General features: G+C 47.3%; 1 protein-coding gene across 1 annotated transcript; it reads left to right on the top strand.

Annotated features, from left to right (window-relative positions):
* Positions 1–10,470: 10,470 nt before the first annotated feature.
* On the top strand, positions 10,471–12,788 carry LOC123050217 (probable folate-biopterin transporter 2). Its single transcript, XM_044473042.1, has 5 exons — positions 10,471–10,989; positions 11,088–11,347; positions 11,438–11,533; positions 11,614–11,784; positions 11,870–12,788. The coding sequence occupies exons 1-5, from the start codon at positions 10,599–10,601 to the stop codon at positions 12,533–12,535; spliced, it is 1,584 nt and encodes a 527-aa protein (XP_044328977.1). The 5' UTR covers positions 10,471–10,598; the 3' UTR covers positions 12,536–12,788.
* Positions 12,789–13,644: the final 856 nt, after the last annotated feature.

Here is a 13,644-nt window from a genome sequence, read left to right as displayed (position 1 = left end):
TGGGAGCAACTTCCCGGTCGGTCACCCATCCTGAAATTACTCCAAGCTGAGCATGCTTAACTTTGAAGTTCTTTTCAAATGGGCTCCCGGAAAAAAGGAATTCCTTATTAATATGAGTAGTCTATCATCCCTAATAAGCCATGCTATCACACCTACATCCTACTTGTTTTGGTTATTCGTGGTGGATGAATACCTCGAGTGGTTACAATGGTGTATGAGATTGTTACATAGAGTTTCCATCTAAGAATAGATAATCTGTGCGAGCCCCCCTAGCCTCCCTTATATAGATGGTGGAGGATAGGGTTTACAGAGAGGTAGATGCGATCTATGTTGCTGCCGCCCTTGCCTTGGAGGGCCAAGGCAAGAAGGTTAGGCCTGCTACTACTAAGTCTCCACTAACTAGCCAGAGAACGCCGCTGCAAGACGAAGCCTGACCCCCGCAGCCCACCGCCGTTCACCAATCCCCCCCATCGGACGCCCAGATGTGCATGGCCCGACACATCGCCGGCCGCCAGTCCCTACCGTCCGCAGAGAACGGGGGACCGCTAGAGAGAGCCCCACTGTCGTTGTCGGCCACATGGGCTTCGCTTGGCAGCGGCGGCAGGTGGGAAAGGGGTGAAGGGCGGCGGCGCCTAGGGTTTGAGGGAGTCGCCCTGGCGTGGCCTGTGCAATCGGGGTAGAAATTGATAGTATGTTGTTTCCGCCCGACTATGTTTGTGTAGTCCTTTCGAGTTAATTGCAAGGCACTACCACACTTCGGCACGTTGTGACGAATCAGTACCACTAGTCACTTTTTTGCCATGCAGTGCCAACACTAAGCCTAAGTGTTGCAAAACAGTCTGACAGGCGTATAAGCTCGTATTGACCACGTATCTGACCGACCGGGCCCACTTGTCAGGTGCCACGATGGCCTACCTGCTCGCACCCGCTCGGTCACTCGATCCAGCCCGGGTCGGTCGCCACCAAGTAGCTGGGTCGGGTCGAATCGGACCGGACGAACCCTAGTTTCCTCTACCCCCTCCCTCGTCTCCCTCTCCCCTCTCAGGCGATGGCGGCGGCGACTCCCGGCGGCACCGACGGCACGGGCGGCTAAGGAGACCTTCCTGGCCTCGACCCCGATGACCACTTAGGTCTGGACGACGTCGACGGCTCCAGTTCATACTACTCCAGCGCAGACGAGGATTGGGAGGAGGAGGTCGCACTGTCCATGGAGGACAGGCTGAAGCTGGCAGAGATATGGGTGGACCATCCTAGAAGTAGCCATCAGTGGACCAGTGGAATTGTTGGCGCCGTGCTGTAAGTCGTTCTCTTCTCTGCTTCTTTGTGTATGTTCCAAAACAGGGGGCTAGGGTTAGTGTTGCTCATGACAGTCTAAATTTGTGCTGTCAATTGTAGTTTGGATGATGTTGTTTGGGATGTTCGGATTCATCTCGATGCACAACACAATCTGGATAGGAAGATATGCAGCTCAGATGTGACATTTCTTAACTTATATTCACTGATGCACACACAAGGTTATTCCTTCTCTGATGAACTATACCACATGAAGAATTTAGGTAGAGGAGAGGAAAGAGAGCAAGGGTTAGAGTTAATTGACACGAACATCAAACTGCAGCAACTTAAGAAGGAATATGAGCATAGTTTAGTTCTGAATTTGCTAGTGAGGGCAACATCACCTTTTGTATGTCAGATAGAAGAAGATTTAGTGAGACCAAACTACAGCAATGTCTGTCAGAGGAGAGAAGAAAATTTAGCAACTATATTGTATAGACCACTTGTTGTGTATGATCTCAGTGAGCCTGCAGTTCTTGCTGTTGATCAACAAGGTGTTGTTTTTCATAGTCAGTGCACACAAGAGAGCAGAAATTTCAGTAAGGAGAAGCTCAAAGCTATAATGGAGGAAGAGGCAGTGCTAGAGGAGGGACATAATAACAGTGATGACTCTGAGGCTGCTGCATATGACAGTGATAACAATCCTTTCTGCATGGAGAAGTACATGATAATTGAAGACACAGAGATAATTGAGGGGAATAAACTAGCAAAGCAAGAAGTTGAAGATGAAATTCAGATGAGGATTCAGAAAAGGAACAATTACATTATGAGGGTGACACTGAGGTTGAGGACTTGTTTGAGATGGAGGAGAACGAGGAGCAGCAGGAGAAGGAGGATGAGATCAATGTTGTTGCAACAGAAGAGGCACCAATGCAAAAACCTGCAAAAAAGAGGAAGAAGCTGGTAGTTAGGAGAGGCCCTACTACTAGGACACATTCAAGTGTGTTGGAGGAGGTGCAACCTGATTTCATTCCTTCATCAGATGAAGAAGATGATGGGTTGCTGTTTGAGGATGAAGATGATGGACATGAGCCACTGTCATTTGTTCTACCTAAAGGGAGGAAGAGTAGGGCCAAGAAAAGGAAACCAAGGATCTGGTACAATGACAAACTTGAGCAACCACATCAGCAGTTATGTCTGTACATGTGCTTCAGGAATCAACAGCAATTCAGAGATGCTTTGTTGAGCTTGCACATCACACAGGCCAGAGACTTCAGGTATCACAGAAATTCAGACCAAAGGATCATTGCCTGTTGTAAGCAAGAGCACTACCACTTTTGCATAGTTGCTGCAGTTATCAAAGGGGAGAAGACTTTTGCTATTAAGAAAATTAGGCTGGAGCACACTTGCCCTAGCAGCACTGAGACATCTAGGATTAGTGCCAAGTGGCTTGCAAAGACCTATGAGTCATTGTTCAGGTCTGATCCAACCATCAGCATACACACTCTGATTGACAACTGCAATGAGAAGTATGGTGTTGATGTGCCAAGGCACATGGCCTATAGGGCCAAAAACCTAGCTGTGGAAGCTGTGCTAGGAGAGCACAAGAAGCAATATCCCAGGCTAAGGGATTATGCTCATACCATCATGGATACAAACCCTGGTAGTAGAGTTTTAGTTGCAACAGTTACTCCAAGACCAACTACAAAAATACCACATTCAGGACCAAGGTTTCATGCTATGTTCTTCTGCATAAGTGGAGCAAGGGAGGGATTTCTCAATGCATGCAGACCATTCATTGGTTAGTAATGCTTTATAGTTCTTTCTCAATTGATGTAGTGGTTCTTTATAGTTATTTATACTTAAATATATAGTTTAGTAATGCTTTGTAGAAGTTTAAATTGTTCTCTGGTTGCAACAACAGGTGTTGATGGATGCTTTATTAAGCTCACCACTGGTGCTCAAATCCTAGCTGCCACTGGAAGAGATGGGAATAATAATATTTTCCCACTTGCATTTGCTGTTGTTGGACAAGAGTACACAGCTAACTGGTGTTGGTTTCTACACCAACTAAAGATATGCCTAGGAGGAGAAGTTGGCAAATTTGGGCCTTATACTATCATGTCTGATAGACAGAAGGTATCCATGCATCTTTCTCTTATGTTATTGCTTTCATGTTCTTCTGCATTAGCATGTTATGTTCTAGATGTAGTAGTACAACAGCTAAGTCTAGCATGCTATGTGAACAGGGGCTACTAAATGCAATAAACCAAGTTTTTCCAAACTGTCATCAAAGATTTTGCCTTAGACACCTCTATGCAAATTTTCAGAATGCTGGGTTTAGGGGGGAAGATCTTAAGAAATGCATGGATAATGCCAGCTATGCTTATAACCAGCACAAGTTTAACATTGCCATGAATGACTTGAAAAATGAGAGTGAGGAAGCTTGGAAGTGGCTAAGTGGAATACCTAAGCACACATGGGCTAGGCATCCTTTTGACACTAACTGCAAGACAGACTTGGTTGTTAACAACCTGTCTGAGGTGTTCAACAAGTTCATCCTAGATTTTAGGAAAAAAACCTATTAGGACCATGATTGATGGTATTAAGGACAAGCAGATGGTGAGGTGGCATAGAAACAGAGAGAGAGAGAGAGAGAGAGGAAAGGCATCTCTGTGGGAGATCACACCACATTATGCCGAGAAGCTTGAGGAGGAAAAGGAAAGGGCCAGATTTTGCAAACCTATTCAAGCTAGTGTAAATCTTTGGCAAGTGACCAGTGGGCAGCAAACACATGCTGTAAACTTGGAAGCTTATACATGTGGCTGCAGAAAGTGGGACCTGAGTGGCATACCATGCAACCATGCAATATCAGCAATTAACAAGGCAAAAAGATTTCCAGAGGACTATGTCTGCAATTTCTTCAAAAAAAACCTTTTTACCTTGCTGCATACTAACCAATGATATATCCAGTTCCTGGTGAACATGATTGGACAAGGACAAGTGGACCAGACATAGAGCCACCCAAATTTCATGTTAAGAGGGGGAGAAGGAAAGAGAAGAGAATAAAGGGCAGATTTGAGGTTCCAAAATCAAAGGACAGTTCAAGAATGGCCACTATAACTTGCAGCAACTGTGGGCTCCAAGGCCATAGGTACACCAACTGCAAGCAACAGTTGAGACCAGAGTTGGCTTTGAGGAAAAACAAGCATGTGGTAAACCCTTGTGAATTTTACTTGCTAATTGGTCTTCTTTCCTTCTATGTTTTTTGTGCTAAACCTTTGTGACTAACTAGCATGTTTCCTTGTAAATGTTTGCAAGGCACCTGCAAGATCAAGGAATGAAGATACTCCATCAGGATCACAACACCCAACAGCAAGGTCTGCTTCTGCAAGAACTGCTAGTGCAAGATCTACTAGAGTGTCAGCTAGTGCAAGTGCAAGATTTGCAAGGCCTTTCACTGCCCCAAGATTTGCTGCAGGAGCTTCATCTTCTGGTCCTTCTACTTCTGGTGCTCCTTCAAGTGTCCCAGGGAATTATACTCGCTTGATGTCATTCTTTACTGCCAGTGGTAACACTTGAGTGAGAGAATGTTGCTACTTGAGTGAGAGAAGATGTGAACTAAGTTAGTTGTGCTACAAAACTCATGTATGTCCTAATGGAGTACTAAGTTGAGTCTGATGTGAACTAAGTTATTTGTGCTACAAACCATGTATTTTCTGGTCATTTGTGGACCTATGATGCTCCTGTGAACATATTAGGCCTGCAATATCTGAAATATCTGGCCATTTGGCACTTGTGAACATATTAGGCCTGCAATATCTGAAATATTTGGTCATTTGTGGACCTATGATGCTCCTGTGAACATATTAGGCCTGCAATATCTGAAATATTTGGTCATTTGTGGACCTATGATGCTCCTATCAAGATATTTGTTCATTTGGCTTTTGTGAAACAACTCAATGCACATGTGTCAAGAAACCATGCACAAACTAGATGATAATGCCACAATGGCCACATACTTGATTACACCAAATCTTTTTTACAAAGACACCTGACACATTACTAGGATCAACAACAGTAGTGGCACTAACTTGCAACACCTGACACTAACTTAACAACAGTAGGATCAACAACACAGTAGGATCTAACCTGACACTAAATTGCAACACCTGACACTAACTTAACAACAGTAGGATCAACAACAGTAGGATCAACCTGACCACAACTGACACTAACTTGCATCTCTCCTTAGCAATGATCAACCTGACCACAACTTGCATCTTCAGTACTAAACAGGCTTACTGCAGCAGCATCTTGGCTGTCACTAAACCTACCACAAAGACAAGAAAAAGAAAGAGAACATTGTGATATTTGTCCTTCAGTGCATCTATCTCTACATTTTTCTCCTTGAGCTGTTCTTCCAAAGCCACCACCTCTCTTCCTCTTTGAGCTTCAGGCAGAGCCACAACTGCACTGTCATCTTCAAACACACCAACACTTGATTCACCTCTCAGCCTACGCACTTCATCTCGCAAATCTCTAATCAAATCACTCAAAAACTTCGGCAGAGGGTCATCATGCCATTCAAGGAAGCCACAACCACCATGCTGTACGAACAGAAATCAGGGTTTGAGAAGGGAGAAGATCTAATGAACAAAAAAGTAGAACAAAAATGAAACTTACCATGGCATCCACGCAGGCGTAGTACCTCCTGCCTGGGTTCTGGCGGCTCCATGAGATCCATCTCGACGCCTTCCTACGCGGCCTGCACCAGTAGAGCTTCTCCGGCTCATACGCCATCAGGCTCTCACGGTAGGGCACCGGCGACCTCGATTCGTCCCCTCTCCTTCCAGAGGCTCGACGGAAGCTGGGAGCCTGAGAACGACCCGAAGACCACGACATTGACATTGACTTGGACGCAGCCGCCGCCGCTGCCTGCGAGATCGCCTCCGCCGTCGCCTTGTTGGGGAACGTAGTAATTTCAAAAAAAATCCTACGCACACGCGAGATCATGGTGATGCATAGCAACGAGAGGGGAGAGTGTTGTCCACGTACCCTCGTAGACCGACAGCGGAAGCGTTATCACAACGCGGTTGATGTAGTCGTACGTCTTCACGATCCGACCGATCAAGTACCGAACGTACGGCACCTCCAAGTTCTACACACGTTCAGCTCGATGACGTCCCTCGAACTCTGATCCAGCCGAGTGTTGAGGGAGAGTTTCGTCAGCACGACGGCGTGGTGACGATGATGATGTTCCACCGACGCAGGGCTTCGCCTAAGCTCCGCAACGGTATTATCGAGGTGTAATATGGTGGAGGGGGCACCGCACACGGCTAAAATATCGTATATCAAGTGTGTATAGAGGTGCCCCCTGCCCCCGTATATAAAGGAGCAAGGGGGAGGTCGGCTGCCCTAGGCGCGCCAAGGAGAGAGGGGGAGTCCTCCTCCTAGTAGGAGTAGGACTCCCCTTTCCTAGTCCTACTAGGAAAAGAAGGGGGGAAGGAAAGAGAGGGAGAGGGAGAGGGAAAGGGGGCTGCGCCCTCCTCTCCTAGTCCAACTAGGACTCCTCCTGGGAGGGGGCGCGCCACCTCCTGGCTGCTGCCCTCTCTCTCCCCTCAAGGCCCACTAAGGCCCAATACTTCCCCGGGGGGTTCCGATAACCCTCCGGCACTCCGGTTTAATCCGAAACTTCTCCGGAACACTTCCGGTGTCCGAATATAGTCGTCCAATATATCAATCTTTATGTCTCGACCATTTCGAGACTCCTGGTCATGTCCGTGATCACATCCGGGACTCCGAACAACCTTCGGTACATCAAAACATATAAACTCATAATATAACTGTCATCGTAACTTTAAGCGTGCGGACCCTTTGGGTTCGAGAACTATGTAGACATGACCGAGACACCTCTCCGGTCAATAACCAATAGCGGGACCTGGATGCCCATATTGGCTCCCACATATTCTACGAAGATCTTTATCGGTCAGACCGCATAACAACATACGTTGTTCCCTTTGTCATCGGTATGTTACTTGCCCGAGATTTGATCGTCGGTATCTCGATACCTAGTTCAATCTCGTTACCGGCAAGTCTCTTTACTCGTTCCATAATACATCATCCCGCAACTAACTCATTAGTCACAATGCTTGCAAGGCTTATAGTGATGTGCATTACCGAGTGGGCCCAGAGATACCTCTCCGACCATCGGAGTGACAAATCCTAATCTCGAAATACGCCAACCCAACAAATACCTTTGGAGACACCTGTAGAGCACCTTTATAATCATCCAGTTACGTTGTGACGTTTGGTAGCACACAAAGTGTTCCTCCGGTAAACGGGAGTTGCATAATCTCATAGTCATAGGAACATGTATGTCATGAAGAAAGCAATAGCAACATAATAAACGATCGGGTGTAAGCTAACGGAATGGGTCAAGTCAATCACGTCATTCTCCTAATGAGGTGATCCCGTTAATCAAATGACAACTCATGTCTATGGCTAGGAAACATAACCATCTTTGATTAACGAGCTAGTCAAGTAGAGGCATACTAGTGACACTTTGTTTGTCTATGTATTCACACATGTATTATGTTTCCGGTTAATACAATTCTAGCATGAATAATAAACATTTATCATGATATAAGGAAATATATAATACTTTATTATTGCCTCTAGGGCATATTTCCTTCACGCCTAACCCTAGTTTTCCCCCAAATGCACAAACTGTTTCCTGTTCGCCCCCGCGCATTGCCTTAATAACCAGGGCCACCACTCAGGGCAATCCCTGTTGAGAATGGCCACATCAGTGTTTTTTTTTGCTCTAGTGTTTGATTTGGCCAGGGATTCGTTAGTTTATAGGTAGAACTTGAGCCATCTAACTTGAGCATTAGCTAAATATTTCATCCGAGGTTCAAGAGGAGATATAACTTGAGCATTAGCTAAATAACATAGAATACTGGAGTTCAACATAACCATAGATTCTTACAGCCATAATTACTAGATTCTTACAACATTACCTAAAGACCATAACATAGTGGAGTTCAACATTGTTCACAACTACTACATCCACACATTACACTTAACTAAACCACCCTTCACAAAAGATTAACAAAGCCTTCTATCAAAGCAACTTATATCATGATAGGTATGCTCTGCTTCATCTACCCAGATCATCTTCATCTACCTCATTCCTTCAGGATGTCATGGATCAACTTCAACTTCTCTTTGCTCTTCTCCAGTGACTTCAACTGAACAACAAGCTGGAGCTTTACCTCATCCCTACGTTTTATCAGATTCTCATGTCCCCTCTTGAGATCAGACATGTGAAGGTTCAGCTGCACATTCTCTTCTGTGACTTTTTCCAAAGACTTGGCGAGCTCATCAACCTGAATCCTTAAATTGTTGTTGCCTTCAGCTAGCTTTTCCTTCTCTTTCAAATGATTCATCTTCAGGTTCCTAATGATAGTGCCTTGAGCTTCTACCAGGTTCATCAGCACTTTGTACTTCTCTTTCATCTTGAAGTTCTCTGCCTCTTTCTTCTCCATCTCATTCTTCATGGCAGCCACAACTGATGCACTGGCTCTCTCATCTCTCTTCTCCTTAGCTTTCAGAGAGCTGAAATCCAACACCATGTCCTCCTGGGCACTGAGAAGTTGATGGACATCTTCAACTAGTTTGTCATAGTTGGCATCCAGATTCCTTTTCTCTTCTTTAAGGTGGTGGATAGTAAGTGAACTTTCCAGGTTATCCTTCCTCCTAGCAGTCCTGCTGTCTTCAAACATTTCCCAAAGCTTCAACAATGCATTTTGCATTGTGGGAGGCCACTCTGGGTCAACTCAAGCAAGGAAACCACAATTTACAGCTTCCTACAATATAGCAAACACTTATATTGTTACTCTCTGAAGAATTACCATTATGAAAGGGCACTTTTAAAAAATGAACTAACAACTGCAGAACTACAACCTATCCATGTGGCCAACTAAACAATGCTACTTCAACTGCAACCTATACTGCCTCAATTAAAAATTAGCAACTACACTGCCTCAATCAACTAACAATTTGCTTCATCATCAGTACTAGTGAACATAGCCAACTAAGCTGCTGCCCATATACATATTACAGTGAACATAAGCATCAAAACCATAATCATCAGAACTACTAATAAATAACTAAACCATAACAGTGAGCATAGCCAACTAAGCTATTGCAGTGAGCATCAGTACTAGAAGCATCAAAACTACTAAGTGGTAAACAATGTGCTTCATCATCAGTATTAGTAACTATATTACAGTGAACATAGAGAGAGAGCATCAACCTTACAGGCTGAGCACAAACTAGAAACCTCCTGCCCGTCTCAAATGATTCAAAAGCTACACGGCGCTCAGTTGGCAGCCGATGCTCCACGCAGAGCCCCTCTGGTGCCTCCTCCAAGCCATTGTAGTCGTGGTCTTCAATGCTAGCAGGAATCTACAGGGAGCAAATCCTCAAATCAGAAAACCAGATCATCAAATCCCCAAATCACCTCGTCGTCGGAGGAGATCTGCAGGCCGGACAAGTCGTCGCTGCTCTCATCCTCAAAGACCATGGCGCGGCGGCGGTGGCGGACGCGGCGGTCTGCGCGGCGAGCGGCGGCGGCGGCGACTGGAGAGACGAGGGCGATGAGGCGAGGAGAGGGACAGAGTGCGGCTGGCTCCGGTTGGGTTCGATCGGACCCGGCTACATGGAGCGACCGAGACGGGTGCGAGAGTTACCGAGCGGGTGCGCGCGGGTAAGCTACCATGGCAGCTGACACGTAGGGCCGGTCGGTCAGATACGTGGTCAATACGAGCTTATACGCCTGTCAGACCGTTTTGCAACACTTAGGCTTAGAGTTGGCACTGCATGGCAAAAAAAGTGACTAGTGGTATTGATTTGTCACAACGTGCCGAAGTGTGATAGTGCCTTGCAATTAACTCATCATATTCTCTCCTAATTATAAATCGCATGCAACGGTTTGAAAACAAAATTTATGCTCTGTAGGTGATGAAGACAACTGTAACAGTACACGTGATCTTTCTCTAAAAAAACAGTAGTGCACGTGACGACGTCGAAGCCTGAACGCATATTCTACACTCCACCACCTAAAGCTTTTATTAAATTAAGACAAATGAAGTCAAACACTGAGCACAGATCAAGAAACGCCATCCTCCTGATCCGTGCATTGTACCTGAGCATCCTCTCAGAGCAAGCAATGGCGGGGACCTTCATTCTTTCGGTGCAAATCATGGTGGTTTCTCAATAGATTCCAAGAAACCACACAGGAAAAGAATCACTCTGTTCAGATGGAGCAGGAGCAGCTCCAAGAAACACCCCACGGAGATGGAAATCTCAAGGCCGCCCCAGATCCCGGATACGGAGGCGGCAATGGCGGCTGCATCGCCCCCAATGGCACCCTCCCCTGCGGCTGGCTCGGCCGCCTGTCCCGCGAGCTGCATTGGAGCTTCGTGCTCGCCGTCGTCGCCGTCTACGGCGCCTGCCAGGGCGTCGGCTCCTCATTCGGCAGCGTCGCCGCGGGGTACTACTGGAAGGACGTGCAGCGCGTGCAGCCGGCCGCCTCGCAGTTCTACCAGGGCGTCGTCAACGTGCCCTGGGTCGTCAAGCCCCTCTGGGGCCTATTCACCGACGTCGTCCCCGTCGCCGGCTACCGCCGCCGCCCGTACCTCCTCCTCGCAGGTGAGCCAAGCCAATGCTTTGCCATGGTCAACGTCGTTCTGAATCTGCTCGCCTTCTTAAACTGTCCTGATCCATGTATTGTAACCAACTATGTAAAGGCGTCATGGGCGTGTCGTCCATGCTCACGCTTGCTCTGCGCCGCACGCCGGCGATCGTGCCGGCATTGGTGGCGTTCACGACGCAGGCCGCGGGCGCCGCCATAGCCGACGTGGTGGTGGACGCCATGGTCGCGCAGAACAGCATAAGCCACCCTCCGCTCGCCGCCGACATGCAGAGCCTGTGCGGGTATTGCTCCTCCGCCGGCGCATTGGTGGGGTACTCCATCAGCGGCCTCGTCGTCCACGCAATAGGTTCCCAGGTCTGAAGTCTGAACTGAACATTTCCTGAGAGAAGATGGATGGTATTGGTAGATTCCAATGTTCTTGCCATGTTCATTTGATCTTTTCAGGGGGCTCTTGGCTTGCTGAGCATCCCCTCCGTGCTCGTATTTTCGGCCGGGATTCTTGTGAAGGAGGAGCGGGCCAAGGATTTCGAGTACAACCAGGTGAGCTGAAGCTTCAGAAGCTGCTAATTAAATACAGTTACAAACATGACACTTTCAAGGTTGTTAACTGATACATTCAGGTTCATAAGAAGTTCTACGAAGCAGTTGAGTCAATGTGGGCAACATTGAAGTGCCCGCAAGTCTGGAGGCCGTGCGTTTACATGTTCTTAATGTTCGTGCTAAGCCCGGACATCCAAGGAGGGCTGTTCTACTGGTACACAGATTCGAGCACCGGACTCGCATTTTCCGAGGTACTCAGTTTCTTTCTGCTACAAAAGTTCTTCAGATGCATGGCAAAGATCGACAAAAACTGATGGGGCCTTCCATAATCTGCAGGGGTTCATCGGTCTCATCTATTCGATAGGCTCAGTCGGCTCGCTGCTCGGCGTCCTGCTCTACCAGAACATGCTCAAGGACTACCCGTTCCGCGGCCTGCTCCTATGGGGCCAGCTGCTGGCCTGCCTGTCCGGGATGATCGACCTGGTGCTGGTCACCAGGCTGAACCTGAGGCTCGGCATGCCGGACTACCTCTTCGCCGTGATGGACAACAGCGTGTCCCAGCTGATCGGCCAGCTGAAATGGCTGCCGCTACTCGTGCTCTGCTCCAAGCTCTGCCCCGTGGGCATCGAGGGCACCTTCTTCGCGCTGCTCATGTCCATCCAGAACCTCGGCCTGCTCATGTCCGCCTGGTGGGGCGGCCTCCTGCTGCACGCGCTGGGCGTGACGCGGACCGAGTTCGGGAACCTCTGGGTGGCCGTGCTGGCGAGGAACGCCATGCGGCTGCTCCCGCTGGCGTTCCTGTTCCTGGTGCCTCGGAGCGACCAGAACTCGACCATCCTTCCCGCGGAGATGCTGCCTGGGGATGGAGGTTCCGCGGGAGATGTGGGACAAGGGTCGTCAGGTGTCATCGAGTTTTCTGTCCTCCGTGGAGATGAAAATGGTGAAGTCGTTGAGGCTGAGGAAGAAGAACTAGAGCTGACCCCGCTCATGGAGAAGATCTGACGACTCACTGAAACAATTGGTCAATAACTTGACCAAATTGGATAGGAACGGCTGATGATACGTCAAAGCAACCAAGAAATCGTCCATGAATATCTTGTAGTTGTAGTTGTAGCACTAGATGAAAAGATGGACTACTAGGTTCGAGGTTATGATGTATGAGGGAAAAGATAAACCCCAATGGACAGCTGACAGAAAATTCTCTGTCAAATCATTATATCTTTTCCTTGTTAGAACTGATGTGGGTTTTCCTCACAAATTCCTTTGAAAAATCAAAGTTCCAGCGAAATTATTATTTTTGGCTCATTGCTAAAAGAAAAGCATTTTAACTAAGGACAACCTAATTAAAAAAGGTTGGAAAGGGAAGCAGGGATGTGAGTACTGTGGGCAGAATGAAAGTATTGACCATCTGTTCTTTTCTTGTTCTGCTGCTAGGCTACTATGGAGCCTGGTGAAATGCTCATTTGGTTTAAGGTCTACCACTGGGGGATTAGATGATTGTCTCAATGTTTGGCTTAAAGTGTTTCGAAAACCGGAGAAAAAACTAATTTTAGTTGGGCTTTCTGCCTTGTTTTGGTCCATCTGGAAATGCAGGAATGATATATCTTTCGTGCAAAAAAGATTAATGATAATGATTTTGGTGAAACTAATGTGCAATTGGATTATGGATTGGTCTATTTTGCAGGAAAAAAATCCAGAGCAAAATCTTCTGATGTTGGGGGCAAAACTGATCGAGCATGTGACAAGTGGGGTGTACGGGGCGTCGCAAGGATGGAGACCGGGGGTGCTTAGACTAGGATGCTGAAGCTGGCTCTTTCAGTCCCCATCTCCGCCCCTCCCCTGATATTTCTGTGGTAGCTTTTGGGTTGTAATTCAAACTTGTTCGAGTTGGAGCTGCGTCCCCCTATCTGTTGGGAATCGTTGCATAGAAAACAAAAAAAAACGCACACGCAATGATCTATCATGGAGATGCATAGCAACGAGAGGGGGAGTGTGTCTACGTACCCTCGTAGACTGTAAGCGAAAGCGTTTCACAACGCGGTTGATGTAGTCGAACTTCTTTGCGCTTCAACCGATCAAGCCGAACGCACGACACCTCCACGTTCAGCTCG

The sequence above is a fragment of the Triticum aestivum genome, chromosome 2D (assembly GCF_018294505.1).
Source record: "Triticum aestivum cultivar Chinese Spring chromosome 2D, IWGSC CS RefSeq v2.1, whole genome shotgun sequence".
In the NCBI taxonomy this organism is placed as follows: Eukaryota; Viridiplantae; Streptophyta; class Magnoliopsida; order Poales; family Poaceae; genus Triticum; species Triticum aestivum.
Note: the sequence above shows the minus strand (reverse complement) of the source record. Positions and strands in the feature narration are given on the sequence as shown.

Coding starts and splice junctions, on each gene's coding strand:
- LOC123050217 (XM_044473042.1), top strand. CDS start 10,599: ATGGAGCAGGAGCAGCTCCAAGAAACACCCCACGGAGATGGAAATCTC. Junction 11,348..11,437: donor TCCACGCAATAGGTTCCCAG/GTCTGAAGTCTG, acceptor TGATCTTTTCAG/GGGGCTCTTGGCTTGCTGAG. Junction 11,785..11,869: donor CCGGACTCGCATTTTCCGAG/GTACTCAGTTTC, acceptor CATAATCTGCAG/GGGTTCATCGGTCTCATCTA.